The sequence below is a fragment of the Danio rerio genome, chromosome 4 (genome assembly GCF_052040795.2).
Source record: "Danio rerio strain M-AB ecotype USA chromosome 4, GRCz13ab, whole genome shotgun sequence".
NCBI lineage: Eukaryota > Metazoa > Chordata > Actinopteri > Cypriniformes > Danionidae > Danio > Danio rerio.
Window position 1 is genome coordinate 66,068,653 of NC_141024.2, and position 21,613 is coordinate 66,090,265.

General features: G+C 36.1%; 2 protein-coding genes across 4 annotated transcripts in view; one reads left to right on the forward strand and one right to left on the reverse strand.

The window, feature by feature from the left end:
* The window catches only part of LOC147845203 (uncharacterized), a 449,333-nt gene extending 442,277 nt beyond the window's left edge, over nucleotides 1-7,056 (reverse strand). The window contains exons 1-3 of the mRNA XM_087250354.2: nucleotides 7,003-7,056; nucleotides 6,272-6,421; nucleotides 708-1,630 (exon numbers count right to left, since the gene is read on the reverse strand). Of these exons, the coding sequence (XP_087106480.2) occupies nucleotides 708-1,630; nucleotides 6,272-6,356 (1,008 nt within the window). The 5' untranslated portion in view covers nucleotides 6,357-6,421; nucleotides 7,003-7,056. The remainder of the gene's footprint in view (nucleotides 1-707; nucleotides 1,631-6,271; nucleotides 6,422-7,002) is intronic.
* Nucleotides 1-21,289, forward strand: part of LOC110439488 (uncharacterized) — a 95,437-nt gene extending 74,148 nt beyond the window's left edge. Inside the window, exons 1-3 of one of the 3 annotated variants that reach the window (XM_087250162.1) lie at nucleotides 10,638-10,667; nucleotides 11,006-11,150; nucleotides 18,918-21,289. In XM_087250162.1, coding sequence (XP_087106288.1) covers nucleotides 11,066-11,150; nucleotides 18,918-20,122 — 1,290 coding nt within the window. In that variant the 5' untranslated portion in view covers nucleotides 10,638-10,667; nucleotides 11,006-11,065 and the 3' untranslated portion in view covers nucleotides 20,123-21,289. Of the gene's footprint in view, nucleotides 1-10,637; nucleotides 11,151-18,917 lie in introns of those variants that run through there. The other 2 variants (XM_088650454.1, XM_088650453.1) reach the window with 2 other exon arrangements.
* The last annotated feature ends 324 nt before the right edge of the window (nucleotides 21,290-21,613 follow it).

The window sequence follows — 21,613 nt, forward strand, 5'->3', positions numbered from 1 at the left end:
ATGAAAGACTACAGCCTACCATATGCATTTATATGCCAATCATATGCATTTAGAGCCAGAAAAAAAATTGATCTGTTCACCTCTCGAGTCCTCGGGTTTGAATCATACGTTCATCACCGGCCAATCATATGAGTTTAGAGCCAAAAAAAAAAAAGAATTGATTTATTCAACTCTCGAGTCCTCTGGTTTGAGTTATTCTGTCACATGATGAACGACTCAACAACCATAAGACTCGAAAGGTGAACTAATTATCATGGCTCCTATCGGCTCAGACTGTGTACATTGGTTAAGATTATATGTGACTGTCATTGTAACGTGAACGCACCACTGACATTTGAAGACATGAAGAGGTGAGCTGAGCAAACAGACATAAATACCCATAGACAAAAGAGCAGGTAAACATTGAATTGTTATTTTCTTCTTCTTATAATTTATTTATGACTCATTTGTCGTGTAATCAACCTTCTGGGCTAGTTGTAGATGTGTTTGGAAGCAATTCGTAACATTTTAATAATATTTTGGCAAATTGAACCAAATTAACGAAATGACTCGAAAAAAGATTTGTTCATCTCGATCAGTAAATAAAATGATCCGAACTTCCCATCACTATTGAGTATGCGAAATTCTGTTGTACGCCACTGCGAAAAGGGGCGGGATTAAACAAGATGATTAGACATGAATGGTTTCTCTCCAGTGTGGCTCATGATGTGTTGATTAAGGTGTGATGATTGGCTGAAACTCTTCCCACACTGAGTGCATGTGTATGGTTTCTCTCCACTGTGGATCCTCATGTGTCGATTAAGGTTTGATGAAAAGTTAAAACACTTCCCACACTGAGTGCATGTGAATGGTTTCTCTCCAGTGTGGATCCTCATGTGTTGATGAAGGCGTGATGAGCAGGTAAAACTCTTCCCACACTGAGTGCATGTGAATGGTTTCTCTCCAGTGTGGATTGTCATGTGTTGATAAAGGGTTGATGAGAAGTTAAAACTCTTCCCACACTGAACACATGAGAATGGTTTCTCTCCAGTGTGGTTCCTCATGTGTTTATAAAGGTTTGATGAGCGGTTAAAACTTTTTCCACACTGAGTGCATGTGAATGGTTTCTCTCCAGTGTGAATCCTCATATGTTGATAAAGGCCTGATGAGCGGTTAAAACTTTTCCCACACTGAGTGCATGTGAATGGTTTCTCTCCAGTGTGGACCATCATGTGTTGATTAAGGTGTGATGATTGGCTGTAACTCTTCCCACACTGAGTGCATGTGAATGGTTTTTCTCCAGTGTGGATCATCATGTGTAGAGTAAGGGATGATGACTTCCTGAAACTCTTCCCACACTGAGTGCATGTGAATGGTTTCTCTCCAGTGTGGATCATCATGTGGTCATTAAGGTTTGATGATTGGCTGAAACTCTTCCCACACTGAGTGCATGTGAATGGTTTCTCTCCAGTGTGTATTTTCATGTGAATCTTAAGATTGTCTTTTCTTCCAAAACTCTTTCCACACTGAGTGCAGATGAAACGGTTCTTGTCTCTCCTTTTCAAAATACCATCAGTCTGTAAATAGGTTTTTTCCTCAATTTTGACATGATGTTCCTCCTCTTTACTCCCCTCATTCACTTCAATTAAGTCTAAAATAAATAAATAAAACAGTTTTCATTAAGTCTTAAAAACTCTCATCAAAAGCTGAAAAGTGAGAAGACACAGGAAACATTGGCTACACATTTTGATGCAAATTGATAAAATGTAAAAATAAATTGTTTAAATGTAAAATAAATCAGATCATATTGTGTTTGGTCCATTAACGTGTACACATTTATACAAAGTCTTGGATTTCATTACAGAGGTCTTAATTTATTTATTTATTTTACCTTTCTAAGATTAAGTTCATACATTGATTGTTTTAAAACATCTATTTCATGATACTTTAATATGAGGAATAAAACACTGCTTATTGTCAAAACTCATTCCAAGGAACTTTACCTTTTTCACAACTTGTATAGTTTCTCTATCTAAAAAAGCTCCTGATCTAAATGCATAGATCTTAAAAAACAAAAATGCATGCATACAGTTTTTAACTTAGAAAAATTAAAACCATTTAAAACTGACCAGTCATATATTTTATTTATACATATTTAAATTTGTCTCTTGATTGTATACATATTTTTCCTTTATAACAAATACATAAATCATCTACATATAAACTACGATGTCAGGGTTCGGTGAGGGGAAAAGAAGCGAGGACTCAAGTGCAAACAATAATTGGGTTTTATTAATAATAAAGTACAAATAAAACAAAAAGGCAAAATAAACTACCCCGAGGGGGAAAACATGAATCAAAAACAGACAAACTTGGCTGGGCTGGGCTGGCAAGACATGACTGGAAACAGGAACACAGAGGGAATATCGACGACGAACTGACAAAGGACTGAAAACATGAGGGGGATTATAAAGCAAAAAGTAAATTGACACACAGGTGAACACAATTAACTAATAATGGGTTAACAAGGAGGGTGGGACTAGACAATAGACGGGAGAGCGCATGACACAGACAGACAATACAAGCCATGCGCTCACATAACACAACACTGAAGCACACGACAAAAGCACGTGACCACAATGTAAACACCGAGCCACGTGCTTTGACAAAAGACGCAAGACATGAGCACACGATGAATGAAAACACTCACCGTGCGCTCACACACGCAGCGTGCATGCTTCATCCCAGCGCCGACCAAAACCGAAACCAACAAGACTGAGACGCTGGGAATGAAACACCACGCTGCTGACAAACGAAAACACAAACACGAGTACAAGAGCGCACGCGTCTGAGGGACGCAGAGCGCGCACGCGGCCACGTCAAGCAGGAGCGCGCACACTCTGCGTACACCCACGACGGCGCGCGCACACAGAGACAGAAACAGGACCAGACATGAGTAGTGTCAAAGATCTGCCACCAAAACAAGAATTTACAAGATCAGAGTGGCAGAACCCTGACATACGAAATATATTATTCCCATTAACATTTACAATATTATTAATTTTAATACTAAATAGTGTTACTGATAGTATACTTTCTTGGGGCACTCCTGATTCTCATATATGCTATATATGCTCACATATTCAGATAATATAGTTTTCATACGCACACGAAAAACTCTATTGAATAAAAAAAATTTGCAATAAAATTAGGCAAATTTCCTCAAACACCCATCTCGTGAAAATCTTTTAAAATACCATACCTCCTGGTAGTGTCAAAGGCCTTTTCCGGATTAAAAAAAAAAAAAAAAAACTGCTTGCATGTGTCCTTTTTAATAAAACCATCTCGTACAAAAGATTCTAATCGTATAAGATGGCAAAGAGTACTTTTCCCTCTTCTAAACCCACACTGATATTAATTAATCTTCTGTTTTTTTTTTAAATCCACACCAATCGATCATTAATCATTTGTTCCATTGTTTTGCAAAGGCAACTGGTAAGTGCTGTTGGACGATAATTATTTAAATGATCTTTTCCTGGTTTAGGTATTGGTATAATAGTAGCTTCTTTCTAAAAGGCTAGTATTTCTCCTAATTTGCAGATATTATTAACCCGACAAGATGCAGAAATGCCATCTAAAAAGATGACCTGCTGTTTGTCCAGTCAGGGACATTGACAACATAAATATACAAATTACAATGTTAACCTGGGGCTTGTGATTGTGAAACGTCTATTAATGAACATCAGGTATAGCATGAGCAGTGTGGAACGAGATTACAGATAACACAGGATTCTGTTTATCCAGTGTTAGAATGACGCAGAGTTAATCATTTCAAGAGTTAAAAGCTCTACAAACACTCAGCCTCAGCTCTCAGAATAAACAGAGCACAATGACAAACAGTGACATACATAAATTGTCAATCATATCATAGCAGTGACCTGATCTTATATGCTATTGTTTTAAAACTTACAATTATTGGAGAAATGACCAGGAATAATAAACAATAGAAAACAGTAAAACTCAAGGGCGAACTGGCCATAGGGAGACATAGGGACATTTCCCCTTGGTCTGACAGTCATCTGACCTGCTGCCACCGTCATTCTGGCCCGCTCCGCCCCCACTTATCATAAACATTGCGCTTAACTCCCCATACTTAATTTAGTAATAGGAAATTAATCCTTAACAAAGTATGAAAGTACAATTATTAAGCAAATTATAAATGTGGTTGTAAGTCTGAAATACAGCATGTGTAGCTGCAGTTATAAACTGTTTAATAATGTTTATTAATTTAGAGTTAATGCTAAACAGATAATGCTAAACAAATAATGAATTCAGTATTTGCTAATCCATAATAAATGGTTTATAGTGTGTAGTTATTGTAAAGTGTTACCAAATTATCTTTTGTCTTAGACCTTTAGACCTGTCCTACCTCCCTGACTCTTTATCCCTCCTTTCTGCTTTATAGCCATGCTTAGTGAAAGTAACACCATCGTTAAATTACATACACTTTACATAAACTATGCAAAACTCGCTGTGTGCCGACACTTCTGCACAAAAGGCTGTTAATTCAGTTTCATGGCACATGAGCGACGCTTATTTTTTCGGCGTGCATGCAAACAATCGGGATTCACACAGGAGCATGTGTGAGTTGCTGGTTTTCTGTATGCATGCATCAGTTTGCTTTCACAAGCGATGTTTCAGTTGCACATTGAGAATAACAAACTCGCACGTGCAAAAAATGCCAAATGTAAATGGCCCCTAATGTCTTTATTTTGAGATTGCCACTCTTAATGAATACATTTGCATAAAGTAATTGTATCTAAATGCTTTCACTAGGGGACATTTTTTTTTGCCGCCCCCAGGAAAATCCCACCCTGCCTGGGCGATCGCCCACATTACCCATGCCTAAATTCGCCACTGTTATCGCTAAACATTATTGTTCCACTATTATTTGTTTGTTTTGTCTCACATCGTCCCATCACATCATATAGTTCAGAATACTGTACAATGTTTTATAATGATTAATTATTTTAGTGTCAATTTCATTCAGCATGTTTAAAATTGGGGCATCCATGTTTTCTGACATACCTTAAACCAGGGTTTCTGCAGGTTTCACAAAGTTAAATTTAAGACTTTTATGACCATTATCAATGAAATTTTAGACTCATAAAAGACTAAAGAATTTTTCAAATGGCCCAGATTTTGTATTTGTCCTATCAAAAAATATATTATAATAAAAAAAATATTAGATTATTATTTTGGATATTTCTTAGTAAAAGATTTTAAATGTGTAAAAAAGCAAGCTCTACTTGTATCCACACACGTTTTTCCAAAATAAACTTTCTTTAAAATAAAATAAAAAAATTTACAAATGTTTTAAAAACTATAACAAATTAAATCTATGCACAACAATCTGTCCAGGTCGATGTCCTCAGCAGTAAATACATGGAGCACGTTTAAACAAATGATATTGTAAGGAAAATACTTAATCCATTATGATAAATAGAGTTAAAATGACCTTTTTGAATAAAAAAAGTTTAAAGTTTTATTGAGATGGATTGTTGGTGATTGTATAGGTTTTGGCCAGACTGGTTAACAAAATATGAACAAAGGAAAATGAACACTTGTTTAAAAAAGATTAAAGACCTACAACACAATTTTAGTAAATTTAAGACATTTAAGGCCTAAAAATTTGATTTTGGAATTTAAGACATTTTAAGACTCCGTGGAAACCCTGTTTAAACACAATAGCCCTGGTAATTAGTTATTATGATAATGATGTAATTCTAATTCAGATACTATCTGTGAGAACTAGTAACAACTAGAAACAAGTTTAATCCCATGAAGTAAATTAAAAAAGGGGAATTGGGATCAATGGGACATATGCAAGTGGAAAGTACTAAGCTAACACTATCACTGCAACACTGTGAGAATACTGAAGGTCAAATATCGTCAGCTCAGTTAAACGCTTTTAATTTATGGTTTTTGTTTATTTTATATAGTGCCAGTGTTCAAGGAAGCTTTACAAACAGTAGTAGAACAAGAAAAAGCAATAACCTTAAGAAGGAAGAGAAAATGGGAGACTAATAATACATAAAATAATGACATAAGACACGAGAACAAGTGACGAAAGAAACTCATTCCTGTCTTTCAATGAGTGCTTATGTGCATTTAGGAGAACTAGGCAGCACACTCAGGGCTGCAAGATGGATTTAATTTAGTATTCTTATTATTAAAATATATCTGAATGAGGATCAAATGACTGAGTTGGTGTTTGAGAATGAAAACTAACCTGTTTGTTCCTGCAGATCTTCCTGTTTGACTGTAAATGTTTCTTCAATCTTCACATCTTCACTCTCCTCTTTAATAAACGCCATCTTTATAACAGTGTGGAGATCAGTCGCTTCAGCAGGAGTTTTTCTCTGCGTTTGGACACTTTATCCTGTTTAAAATGAACATAACAATAAAAAAATGTCCTGTTTAAAACAAATAAAACACTGAACAAAAACAAGATAATTTCAACACTTGCTTCAACAGTTTTTTTTATATGAGTCATTAACAAACAGAAATTATGTAAGTCTGAGCAAGCAACAAAAGCCACAAATCAGCCGATGTAAACTAGAACTCCATTTTTCTCATTTTATTGATGTATACTTGGAATAGAGTGACATCATGCTATTTAATAAATTAAACCTTCACTAAAACACTTATCACACACTTTACTGTTGCTTTATTCAATCTTTTTTTAGGTATGATTTTAATTGTTTAGTTTGTTTGATTTATTTTATTGTCTGCTTACAGCAACGCTGTAGCACTTATTTGCACAAGACAAGAATTTCCTCTCGGGACAAATAAAGTTTATCCTATCTTATTCAAACAATAGACCTTACAGTGAGTAAAATATTAGTTCTTTGTATAAAGGGTTAAAATAATATTGTCAACTGCAGGTACATCTAACATTAAATGAACACACTGAAATTTTAATCAGTCGGTTTACATCTGTGTACAAGCTTTAAAACAAACCTTTCTCCAGTTGAATCACAGTGTGGGAGCGGCGCAGCCTTATGACGTCACACCACCATGCCACAATAAAAGTCTTTTTTTGTTTAGCTTTTTCCCCCTACTCACTCTTAATTATGAGTCATGACTTATCGATACATTTCTCCCTCATTTTCCACTTTATAATTTATCTGCTTTTTGTTTTGTATTTGTAATGAATGGGGAAACATCAAATTTTTATATAAATTTATATACGTAATAGGTTGAAACTTATTTGGGCTACAGTCCATTTGTCAGGATAAAATCAATATTTATAACCAAACCAAACAAACAAACAAACAAATAACTAAATAGTTGTAAAAAAGCTTTTAAAAATGACTGAAAAACTTAATACACTGTTGAACAATGCATCCACACATATTTACATTTTACATTTTATAATGTTAGCATTCAGATATTATTTGAGTGTAAATTCAGAATGTGCAACTCATCTTTCCAGTCTTCAATGAAGAAGTGGGATGAGAAATGGCCTCAGTCTGTTTTTTTTTTTTTTTTGTATGTTGTTGTTGGTAATAATCTCAATGTAGGAACTAACAATCGTAGTTTGTCCTCCAAAGTTGTTCTCTTATAGCTAAATAAGCCAATGAAGTTTCTGTTAAGAACGCAGAATATATAGATACAACCCTGCTGACCTACTTGATCTGGCATGTGATTGGTTAATACTCAATTGGCCCCCATTAATGCTGGTATAAAGATGCAAATGAGCAGTGGAGAACAGTGAAGACTCAAAACACATTACTGATACTGATGGGAAGTTTAGCAGCTATACGAACCATAGCTTTAAAGAGAAATAAAGATGTATTGGAAAAATAATTTGACTTTTTTTTTTTTGAAGCTTTTTTATTTTGGCTGCTGCATTTTATAGTTAAATGGGTGGTCCACTGCAATATCATATTTTAAACTTTAGTTGATGTGTAATGTAGCTGTGTGAACATAAACAACATCTCTGAATGTAAAAAGTTCAAAGTTCAATGCAAAGTGAGACCTTAAACAGCCGAAATACAGAACTTGATTTTAACTTGCACTGGGAAAAAATGTTTTAGAAAAAGCCACAATAAAAAAAGCAAACAGCAGTTTACACCGAGGGAAAAAAGTTTTCATTATTAAAAATAAAATTATATTTTAATGAATTGAAATCATGTATTGTATGCATTTGGGTCAGTTTTAATGCATTAATGAAGGCTATTTAAAGCTGGACCGACTGACGCAAATGTATGTCGCGTTTGTTTAATTTATTATGCACGTGAAAACTTATTCTAAACCAAATTTGTTGCCGGATTCTTTTTATGGGAACGAGAGATAAAGTGCTTATGAAGTGCTTTGTCGGCCTCTGGTGGTTAACTAATGCAGAGCCGACGTCTGGGTCTGGGAGACACATTACTGTGGAGGATGAGAGGTTCAGTTGCTTTACAAACCAGTTTTTAGAGAAATAATGTTGTATTGGGAAAATAAGTTGACTTTAGCCATCTTCATTTGTTTTGTTGCTGTTGTTTTATAGGACTATTGATTGAAGCTTTTTTTATTGTAGCTGCTGCATTTTGTAGTTAATGTTGATACACCTATGTTGAGGTATTTTGATTTGAAACACATTTTAATTTTTTTTCCCCAGGCCTGGTTAAAAGGTAATGCAAGAGTTATGTGTTGTTTTTGTAGAAGTTTCTCAGAGTTGCTTGGCTGAAGTCTTTGTGTAAAGATGCAAATGAGCATTGAAAACTCAATTCATACCGATGTCTCAATACACACAACTACATTCACTTATATAATAGTTATAGAAAATGCATATTATTATACTGTGATATATTATCATTCGTTGAAAGAAACAATTTATAAACTTCACATTGAGGTTTTATTTGTGTTAAGTTCAGTCAATATATTGACATGAGCTAACTATTAGCAGAGTTTTAGTCATTTATTTATTACTGAACTTGTTCTTTATGTGAGTTTAGACTCCTTTATTTATCTTAAAGCACATGCAGCTTATTACTGGCTTCTGGAAGACTGTAAACACTTTATGTTTATAAATTGTAACTATCAAAATGTAGCTTGTTTCTGTGCCAATTTTGTTTTCTTTCCTTTGTTTTTTAGTTGAACAGAACATGTGTAAGCAGCTCAGCTTTCCCGAAAGCCTCTTATTCACCTGGTATGTATTAAAGATGTTTTTCCCTCCATTACTTGTGTTTGTGCACACAAATATGCATAGACATTCACAGAAGCATATATAAGATACTCTGACAAAACCTTTTCCTTTTAACACAGTAAAGCGATCACATACTGTGATGCATCTAAATATTTATAATTAGAAAATAATTACATCACTAGTAAATTTATTGTATAGGCAGTTTATACAGAATAATTCAACGACAAGAGTTCACTTTCATATCTACACAATGCATAACTTTTAACGTGATTAACCTGCTCCACCTACACCAACTACAGCATTTTTCAGACTTCTTTTTTCACTATGGTGTAATTACAGTGGTGGACATCACATACAACAACAACTGCACTTACTCCTGTAACTTGTTTGCAACAATGAATTTTAAATATCTGCGTCACATAGTCATTTAAATAAATGGATCATCATTGTGTGCGGTCATCTTTATTAATAGCTGCCTGATTATTAACTGAATAGGACCGTTTAACATATAAGAAACCCGTTGACAGGTATAGCTGTTCATGCCAATACCAACTTGATAGACTATTACATGAACATATTACATGAACAGGACCTGCCTAACATCTCTTAAGACAAATAAGCATAGTGTCTTTAACAATACATGCTTGATTTCCCAGATCAATACAGTCGCTACATCTGAATGGTGCTTTTTCACACATTTTAAAAATAACAACTATTTGTAAGCGAAGTTCTAATCCAATACCAGTTTAATACCTCAAATAATTATACATGTAGGGCATCACAGTGGTGCAGTAGGTAGCACTGATCACCTCACAGTAAGAAGGTCGTTGGTTTGAGTCTCAGCTGGGTCAGTTGACATTTTTGTTTGTGTGTTCTCCCCATGTTCGCATGAGTTTCCTCCAGCTGCTCTGGTTTCCCCCAAGTCCATAGGAACTGTTGAACCATACAGTGGCTGTTTTTTGCCCCTGTATTCTCTTTATTTGCATTCAGCAGAAACAGTTTTGAAATAAGTAGAGGATGAGTAAATGACAGAATTGTAATTTTTATGTGAACTACTCCTTTAATGCTTATGTAAGTAAAGGTAAACTAAATATTACTACAGATATTGCTAAAGAATGGCAGGAAACGTGGATAATAAGAGACAACAATTCATGTGAAAAAAGAAACCCTATATAGGCCTATGAAGTTGTAGAAATAGAAGAGGTCATAATTATGAGGATGAGATTTGGACTCAAATATTAATAGAAAGTGTTGTAGACATACAAGTCATTATAAAGTGGATTAAAAAAAGTTAAGAAAATGTTTAGATTTAAGGTTTGTGAGAGAGAGAGCAGACAAAGTGTAAAGTGAAAACCATGGGAGAAATGTATCAATAAGTCATGACTGCAACAGATAGTGGCAAAAAAGTTAAACAAAAAAGACTTTTATTTTGCCGTGGCGTGTGACGTCATCAGGCAGCGCTGCTTCGTCGCTGTGATTCAACTGGAGAAAGGTTTGTTTTAAAACGTTTACAGATATAAACTGATTTAAAGTTAAAGTTCTAAAGTTTTAAGTTTTTTATACGATGCTATATTATGTTCCTGCTGTTGGAAATATTATTTTAACCCTTTATACAACTATTTTAGTATTTTAGTAGTACTATTTTATTCTCAGTAACTGAAGGCTGTTGTTTGAATAAAACAACAGAAAAGTGTATAAGTGTTTTAATTAAATGTTTCACCTAATTTCTTTTTGTTAATTACTCTCAAATAAAGAAACCATTGAAGCAAGTGTTGAAGAGAAATTATTTTGTTTCTGTTCATTGTTTTGTTCATTTTGAACTGGATTAAGTGTCCAAACACAGAGAAAAAAAACCCTGCTGAAGCGACTGATCTCCACACTGTTATAAAGATGGAGTTTATTAAAGAGGAGAGTGAAGATGTGAAGATTGAAGAGACATTCACAGTCAAACAGGAAGATCTGCAGGAACAAACAGGTTGGTTTTCATACTGATATATTTTAATATTAAGAATAGGCTACTAAATTAAATCCATCTTGCAGCCCTGAGTGTGCTGCCTAGTTCTCCTAAACGCACAAAAGCAGTCATTGAAAGACAGGAATGAGTTTCTTTTGTCACTTGTTCTCGTGTCTTTTGTCATTCTTTTAATGTATTATTAGTCTCCCATTTTCTCTACCTTTTTAAGGTTATTGTTTTTCTTGTTCTCCTGCTGTTGGTAAAGCGTCCTTGAGCACTGGCGCTATATAAAATAAACAAAAACAATAAATTAAAGTTCAAATGAGCTGACGATATTTGACCTACAGTATTCTCATAGAAGATATCTGCTATTACGGTGATAGGGTTGACTTTTACTTTTCATTTGCATATGTCACGTTGATCACAATTTTTTTTATCAACTTCTTTATGGGTTTAAACATGTTTCTAGTAGTTGTTACTAGTTCTCACAGATAGTATCCCGAAAATTAGAAAGTTAGAATTACATCATTATAATAGCTAATTACCGGGGCTATTGCTTTTAAACAGGGTTTCTGCGGTGCCTTAAATTCCAAAATCTAAATTTTCAATCTATAATCACCAACAACCCATCTCAATAAAACTTTTCATTCAAAAAGGTCTTTTTAATGGTTTAAATATTTACTTACAATAACATTTGTTTAAACGTGCTCCATTACTGCTGAGGACATCAACCTAGACAGATTGTTGTGCATATATTTTGTTTATTATAGGTTTTAAAACGTTTAAAGCATTTGTTCATTTATTTATTTATTAATTTTAAAGAAAGTTTACTTAGGAAAAAAAGTGTATGGATACAAGTAAAGCTTACTTGTTGCTACACAGAATTTTAAATCTTTTGCTAAAAAATATCTAAAATATAATTTTTAAAAATATCATTTATTATTGTATAATTAAATTATGATATTTTTTCATCATAAAAAAATCATATGAAATCTTTTCCATCTTAGCCATTTGAAAAATTCCTTAGCCTTTAGCCCTTTATGAGTCTAAAACAGGGGTCACCAATCTCGGTCCAGGAGGGCCCGTGTCCCTGCAGATTTTAGCTCTAACTTGCCTCAATACACCTGCCTGGGTGTTTCAAGTATATCTAGTAAGACCTTGATTAGCTTGTTCAGGTGTGTTTGATTAGGGTTGGAGCTTAAATCTGCAGGACACCGGCCCTCCAGGAACAAGTTTGGTGACCCCTGGTCTAAAATGTCAGTCATAATGATCTTAAAAAATCTTTAAAATTCCTAAATTTAACTTGGTGAAACCTGCAGAAACCCTGGTTTAAAGTATGTCAAAAAACATGGATGCCCCCAATTTTAAACTTGCTGAATGAAATTGACACTAAAATAATAAATTGTTATAAAACATTGTACAGTATTCTAAACTATATGATGTTGCTGTGGGACGACGTGAAACAAAATGAACAAATTATAGTGAAACAATAACGCTTAGCATTGCACTGACTACAACTGGCCAACAAACTAGTCTAAAAATGACTTTTGCTAAGAAATGGATTACAGCATGCTGATGAAATGCAAACATTTGAGTGTAAAATTCTTCAGTATTGAACATATTCTTCATGTACCAGCAGGCGGCGACATTCAAATCCTTTTTGCTTGAGATTTAAAAAAAAATAATAATAATTTTTAGATCCTAAAAACAGTGTTCTGCTGCTTAGGCATGTGACGACAACAGTTTACAAGGTATACTGCGGTTAGAAAAAAGTTGATTTTTTTAAAACTGCCAAAATGTTCTGCTGTACCATTCCTTTGGTATATGTGAGTTTTTTTTAAAGGTTTTGTTTTAAGTGTTTCAGGACAACAGTATTATCAGCAAAAAAGATATCCAAAGATGCCGTTTTAAATCGTTAAGAAATCTGTTTTTGAAACTAATGCAGACAGTGTGTGACGTGTCTGAAGAGCGAGAAGGGATCCGGGGGTGAGAAAGGTGTGCAACTTATTTGAGGACCGGGAGGGAGACGTGCGATTTTTCACTCCTCGTTTTCACTCGTTTGCTCGTTAGTGTTAGGGTTAGTTTTGTAATTAAATTTAATTCACATTTCACATGATTTCTATGTGATTAGCTGACAGGTACATTTCTTTTGTCACTGTACCAAAATTTGAGGTCAAATGATTAGGATCCATATCTTTATTACATTTAGATGTCTAAAAATATTGGCCCAAAATCTATATAATTTAGGGCATCCCCAGAACATATGACTGATCTGCTCGTTCCAAACCACATCTGGGACAAGATGAATCTGAGTCACATACAGAAGATGAGTGTACCAGTTCTATGGCATATTGCCAGGCTGTATCTGATATTTCTAGTCCCAGTTCGTCTTCCCATTTCTGATTTATATGGTTTAGGGAAGGAGAGGGCAGTTCTTTGGATCACTTCATATAACATGGAAATCATACCCCTTTGATATGGGTCCATATTTACCAATTCATCTATCCAGCATGCTTCTGGTTGGTTCAGTGAAGGACAGAAGTGTTTTTTAATGAAACTATGGACCTGAGGGTACCTAAAAGAATTAGACTGGGGAATCTAAATGTCTGTTCTTAACTGTTAAATGAGATAAATATGCCATCTTTAAACAGGTCTTTAACACAGTTAACTCCCTTCCTAAACCAAAATTGGACTGCTGAAATCTATAATCTTGGCAATACAAACAGACACAGTCTGAAATAGAAACAGAAATCTTGGTAGTATTATCAGTTTAATGGAATAGATCTTCCCAGCCAAAGATAAAGGAAAGGTTGACCAGTGCGTCATGTCTCGTTTGACTTTGTCTAACGTCATTTAAAATTATTATTAAACAAATCCTTATATTTACGTGTCACACTCACACCAAGATATACAAATTTATCAGGACTTGCTTAAAATGGAAAGGTTTGGGTAGACATTTGCTGTGCTCTATCATTGAAAGGGAAAAGGAGATTTTTTGCTAGATTGACTTTGTCTCAAGAAACATTTGCAAATTCTGAAATGATTGTAAGAGCTTTTGGAATGCATGTATCTGGATTTGACAGAAAAAAGTAGATCATCCGCATATAGCAGAAACTTATGTTCTTGTCCCTCTCTGAAAATTCCTTGCAAGCCATCTGAGTTCCTTAAATTGGTTACAGGAGGTTTGATGACAACGTCAAAGAGCAGAGGGGACAGAGGGCAGCCCTGTCTCGTTCCTCTAGAGCAGGCATGTGCAAACTTGGTCCTGGAGGGCCAGTGTTCTGCAAAGTTTAGTTCCAACCCCAATCAGACACACCTGGACTAGCTAATCAAGCTTTTATGGCCCGTTTCCACTGAGTGGTTTGGTTTGGTACGCTTTTATGGCCGTTTCCACTGTCAAAAGGCGTACCGAACCAAACCGTACCATACCACTTTTTTGGCACCCTTTCGAAAAGGTCCCAAACACTAAGGCCGTACTCACACTAGATACAGCTGCCTCGAACCGGGCCAAAGCGCTTGTCCCCCTCCCGTCTCCCCCGACGGCCCGCACTCACACCACAAACAGGCCTCGGCACACTTACGTCATCGCTGCTGCGCTGTTCAGTGAGAAGCGCTCTCTCACTCAACAGCACAGTGGAGATTTCTCTAGTTATATCGTTTCAGTCGTTAGTTATGCAGTGACATGCAGTCGAATATTTCGCCAAACAGTCCTTAGGGATGCGGTGACACACAGTCAGATATTTCGCCAAACAGATTCGCCACTTTTGGCGCTCATAAACAATCATAAAGCTCTCGTGCTGCAGGAATGAGGAGGTCTGCTGAAGCCACGCAGCTGTCGTGCTTCGAGGAGTTCTCGTCTGTAATAAACTACGGCAGTTTGCGTTCACTGAACAGTAAGAATGATTAATAAATCCATATGTAACAGCCCCTTAAAAGTCACATCTCGCTTTCAGTTTCGGGCTTTGGCGCGTTTTGCACTCACACACAAGCGTACCGTGCCAAAGCCCAAGTGAACCGCGCTAGGGCACACCTCTTCCAACCGGGCCAGGGCCAGCCAAGTGAACCGTGCTTGAGCCCGATTCACCGCACTCACACTACTCAAACGATCCGGGAAACGGGCCTGGGCATGGTACGGATGGCATAGTGTGAGTAGGCCCTAAATGGCAGAGCTTGATGTGCAGCTGAACGGTATTGGTTTACAGAGATACATCATTCGTAGACACAAGCCAGAATCTTAACAAAGGACCCGCCATGTTTGAAATACACAGCGAGAGATTACAGCGGAATTATATACATATGCAGCCATGGTCGATCCAGGCTCAAACAAACCCTGTCGTCGTCTTGATAAACAGCCACAAAGCCATGGAGAAGAGCAGATTTACCCTGTGTAGCGTAGTTTTTTACGAGCCGGTCTGAAGCCCGAGTGGTTTCGCTTTCTTCCTTACGCTCGCCACGCGTCTCTATTTGAAATAACAAACTTCTTGAGCTGATAATAATAACATGCGATTGATTATTGACAAGCTTTGGAAACCCGATCCTGTGAGAAGCTGACAAACGCGGGACACATTCTGTGACACATTCAGAAAGAAAAGGACAAACGTTAAAATTCCTTCTTTTGTCAACTGATCTGAATCACAGAGGTATGGTAGTTCTTAATAAATAAAAAAGCTCTCAATACATTCAATTTAGTTTACCTCAGAGTTGTAAAGAGTTTTATAGAAGTTTTTTAAATTGATCACTAATACCCTGTTTATCAGTAATAATACTGCCATCATCCTTACTAACTGCTGCTATAACACCAGCTGCTGAGGATTTTTTCAGTTAGTAACACAATAACCTGCCAGCTCATTCACCATGTTCATAATGAATCTGGCGTGATCTTATGTGGAGATCCTCAAGGAGTCATTCCGCTTGCAGAATAAGTATTTTCTTATGAAGCTCTTCGGAAGATGATGTTGATTGTAGCTGATCAATTGTATTATTTTTTTACATGACATTGTCCATCGCTGATGGCCGACAAACTTCACGATGCTTAGCCGGCATCACGATCCATCGCCCTGCCCCACATTTATATTGATATATAACTTATTATTTGCTTGAAGCCACTAGAAGTCTTTTATCCACTCTTGGAAAAGTGTAAATGGTGGATTAACATTCAGCACATGATCACTAAACAGATGCGCCGTTATTAATAACTTTAGGTAAATGTCTGTTATTTTCATTCTTTCATCTTCAGCGCTTCACATTTTCGCAGTTGTAGCTCCTATCATCTGAAGGCAGAAGGCATTGACTGAGTGATTGACAGCTGATATTAACCAATCATTTACATTCAGTTGTAGAGCAGTGAGCCAATAAGTAGAGTACAAAGGCGGGGCTAGCATTGCAGACTTTTTTACTTCGAGTTCACATAACAACTGTTTTAATCTGTTCCTGAGTGCTGCGTTTGACGTTTTTAGGTGCAAAGATGCATTCTGCAAAAATGTCTCCTAAATCTGCACACGCAGTGAGGATTTTACAGTGAAAACAATGAAAATGTATGCACTACACTGAACTCAAACCGAACTCTCGTGTTCTCCACCAGCTGTGGGAAAAGCCATTGTAATGACACAGATCACTGTGCCATGCCCGTAGCCAGGGGGTTTCGGGTTGTTCAAACGAACCACCCCCCATGGCCCCCATGTAATTTAATTTAATATTATATAATACATATTATAATTATTTATATTCTACATATATATTGTAATAAAGTGTGATTTTATATAACTTTGGCCAGTAATTAGAATCCCATTGAGCCTCAAAGCCACAATAAAGTGACGCGAGTCTTGTGACATAACCCACTGAGTGGTAACGCTTGAATCTTTGATGTGACATCCTCCTTTGATACCTTACTCTTTGGCTCTCTTCTCTTGAGCCCCTTTCACACATGCAGACCTTTCCGGAAAATTACCGGCAATTTTCTGGAAAGGTTGTATGTGTGAACAGGTCCTTTTTAAAAATACCGGTAAATTCGTTCTGGCTATTTTCCAGAAAGAGAAGTTGTAACATTCCCGGTAATTTGCCGGAATGCTGCGCTGTGTGAATGCAGAAGGAAGATTGCCGGAAAGAACGCGTGCACGTCTAGAACGTGCTGACGTGAGACACCTGCTTTAGCCAATCAGAACAGTCAGACGCATTTAGTTAGAAGTTAGTCAGATAATGTTTATATGTTCTTCTTAATGCCAACTGTGTAAATAATCATCGATGAGATGCTTATGATAAGCCGCTGTTTGTTTACCTTCACGCTTTGCGTGTGCCTGTGAAACAGCCTGTGAGCGCCAGCACACGCACATATTATGAATATCTCGACATGCCAAAGTGATCCTCCATATGTTTTCTTCGAAGTTGTTCACAATACTGGTCATCCACAGAGTTTGTAATGTAGTCAAATGTTTACAAATACAAGCGCAGCCGTTTAAGGCTCATTTGTGGTGAATGATGTCAGAATTTACTGGTATTTTGGAATGGATTTGTGAAAGGTCTTTTCTGGAAAATTTCCATAACGTCCTCGCCTGTGTGAACAGCGCTTTTTTGAATATACCGGTAAAGTCGTTCCGGAAATTTTCTGCATATTTACCGGTATCACTGTGTGAAAGGGGCTTTGAAGCTCTTGTTTCCCTTTTTTCCTGTTTATACCACATCATTTCCCTTCATGTTTGTCAGTATGTTATCGATCATTTGTGTGCATATTATTTTGTTACTCACCCTGTATGTTTCCAAGACCACCAGTGAGTGAGTGTCTGGTTGTTTTTTCCTACGGCACTTCCTCAGCGCTCACCCGACCGGGTGTTTACTTTGACTTTTGCTTTTTCCAAGACTCGCTTCTCAATAAAGACTTGCATTTGAGCTCACTCTTTTTTTTTTTTTTTTTTTTTTACTTGTGACAGGTATTTTCTTTCTCATTTGTGTTTAAAGGTCTTTAGATTTTGGCATGATATCTAGCTTTGAGGCTTTTTTTGGTCTACTTCACTTTGTCAGACAGGTCCTATTTAGGTGATTTCTTGATTGCGAACGTGTGTGGTAGTAATCAGGTCTGGGTGTGGCTAGAGAACTTGAAGCAGGTGTGATAAATTAAAATTGTTCTAATGGGAATTTCTTTTTTCACACAAGTCAGTGTAGTTCAGTATTTTGTCTTCAATTTAAGAATAAAAAACTTGATTTAAAAACTGCACAATGTGTTTAATTGTGTTATCTTTGACTAATATTTACATTTGTTTGATGATCTGAAACAGTTAAGTGTTAGATTTCTGCTTTGCATTTGTTACAGATTACATACCTCTAGAACATTTGTCATTTAAAGGTGCAGATTTAAAGCTTTATGCAGATATTATACATGTGTCATATATGTCTATGAGGCAAATATTAGCAGAGATTCAGCTGTTTGTTCTAACAGGTTTACCAGTCAGGCACAGAATGAAAAAGCATTCCCTATTGGCTTTACAAGTTTTACAAAAACAAATTGTTTTGTTGTGATTATGAATATATACAAATAGAAACTGGCCATTTACAGCTTTCAAATTTATGTCTCATCAATATGACAAAAATTAATCTGGGAATAATCATATAAGAATCTGCTTAAATGTGTATCTGTGTAATGGACAGGAGGTTAATATGACAAGATCAATCTAAATATGATCTGCTTTGTCTTTACATTTAATGTGCATCAAAATTAAGATTTGTGTAGCCAATGTTTTCACTTCCTTTTCACTGAGTTTTATGATTTACTAAAAAGTAAACTTATTTCTATTTCAGACCTAATTAAAGACTACGAGGAGAGTAAAGAGGAGGAACATCATGTCAAAATTGAGGACAAAACTCATTTAGAGACTGATGGTGTGTTAAAAGTGAGAGACAAGAGTTGTTTTACCTGCACTCAGTGTGGAAAGAGTTTGGCAAGCAAAAGCAAATTAAAGACTCACATGAGGATCCACACTGGAGAGAAACCATTCACATGCACTCAGTGTGGGAAGAGTTTCAGCCACTCATCATCTCTTAATCAACACATGAGAATCCACACTGGAGAGAAACCATTCACATGCACTCAGTGTGGGAAGAGTTTTAGCAAATCATCGTCGCTTTATAGACACATGAAGATCCACACTGGAGAAAAACCATTGACTTGCACTCATTGTGGGAAGAGTTTCAACCACTCATCATTCCTTAATCTACACATGAGGATCCACACTGGAGAGAAACCATTAACATGCCCTCAGTGTGGGAAGAGTTTTAGCAAATCATCGTCGCTTTATAAACACATGAAGATCCACACCGGAGAAAAACCATTTACATGCACTCAGTGTGGGAAGAGTTTCTACGATTCATCATACCTCAAAAAACACATAAGGATCCACACTGGAGAGAAACCATTCACATGCGCTCAGTGTGGGAAGAGTTTTAACTGCTCATCACACCTTAAAAAGCACATGATGATCCACACTGGAGAAAAACCATTCACATGCACTCAGTGTGGGAAGAGTTTCAGCAAATCTTCGTCGCTTTATAGACATATGAGGATCCATACCGGAGAAAAACCATTCACTTGCACTCAGTGTGGGAAGAGTTTCAGCCACTCATCATCCCTTAATCAACACATCATGATCCACACTGGAGAGAAACCATTCACATGCCCTCAGTGTGGGAAGAGTTTCATCCACTCATCAAATCTTAATCTACACATGAGGATCCACACTGGAGAGAAACCATTCACATGCTCTCAATGTGGGAAGAGTTTCAGCACATCATCACACCTTAAACAACACATGAAAATCCACACTGGTGTGAGAGAGTATATGTGCTTGGAGTGTGAGAAGACTTTTATTACAGCTGCAGATTTGAAACGGCACCAGAGGATTCACACTGGAGATAAACCGTACAAGTGTTCACATTGCAGTAAGAGGTTTACTCGCTCAGAAACCCTGAAAACACATGAGAGGATTCACGCTGGAGATAAACTGTAGACATGATCAGTGTGTTCTAGGGTTTGTTACCGAAACCCGGTGCCATTATAGCACCGGTACCATGGTAACCGGTATGCACCGGTATTAAATCAGCGTATGAATTTCGGTGCTGCGGCATGGACGTGAGGGTTGCATGAAAAAAGGCACATATAGGTGTTGTCACAGCATCACTAAACATTTAATATTCAACTCGTTTAGTTTTGACTTCATTCATTTTTGATTTCTGTCTTGAACACATGATTTATTTACAACACATTTTTAAACACAATAGTTTAACTGACTCGTTTCTAATATCTAACGCTACTTTTTTATGCTGACAGTCAGTGCAGAACATTTTACTAGTTATTTTGCAAGACAGTATTCAGACAAAGTCTTTTTAAGTATTTTATAGTCTTTTATTTAGATTAAAGTGTAATTTAGACTTATCAGTTCACTACGAAAGTTAAAATAATTAGTCAAATTATTTTGTAACTGATTTGTTGTGTAAATCAAAAATATATAGTAAATATTTCTTAAGGAGGCTAATAATACTGACCTTATTTTTATTTATTTATTTTTATTACAAACGGCTTTTATTCATGAAATAAACAATAAGAAATAGGACTTATTATGACTCCAGAATATTTATGTTTTAGGAAACACTAAAAGTTTTCAAAAACATTATTTTAAATGAATGGGAGGGCAAAATGAATCGACTTCAACTGTAGGCCTGTTAAAGTTTACAGGTGCAACAATGTGCCTTGATGTACTTGAATGTTAGAAATGTGTTCTCCTACACCAGTACAATGTTACTTGTCAAATAATTGAACAAGGAAGATTATTTTGAGTTTAAGTTATTTAATTATCTTGTTTATGAAGACTGCAGAGTGATGGATGAAAACAAATGACTTCCAATAATGTTTTAAGTATTTTGTGATATATACATGTTAAAATGTGCTCCTAAAAGTATGTGGCCCCTGCCCGCCCCCCACAGGTTAATAGTAAGCTAATGTAATTTCATAATGCAAATTTTAAATTCATGCTAACCAACAAATGATCAAATGAAATGTATTAATGTAATACAATATTAACTGATGTTTACTTTAAACTGTAATTATATTGTTCTATTAAAATTATTTTGAAAAAAATCATTTGTCAAATAAAATATTTTTGAAGAGTCGTCCACCATCATTTTGTGGCTAAAAAGTGTTGATTCAGGCACCGTTTTGGCACCGGTATCGTTTTAAAAGTATCAATTTAGCACCGGTATCGAAAAACCAAACGATACCCAAACCTAGAGTTTCACTCATTCGGGGCAGCTTAAGAAGCTGAGAAAGAGAGCTCCTATACACACTGGTATTAATCTTCCTTTTTACGTCATATATGATAACCTAAACCATATTTAAATAACAATAGGCACGGCAAGGAAGGGCTTTTTAGAGAAGGAAGGCTTTCCCCTCACATTAAGAAGTTATTTAAGACTTCAAGGTTTGGAGATCTTTTTCGTAATGT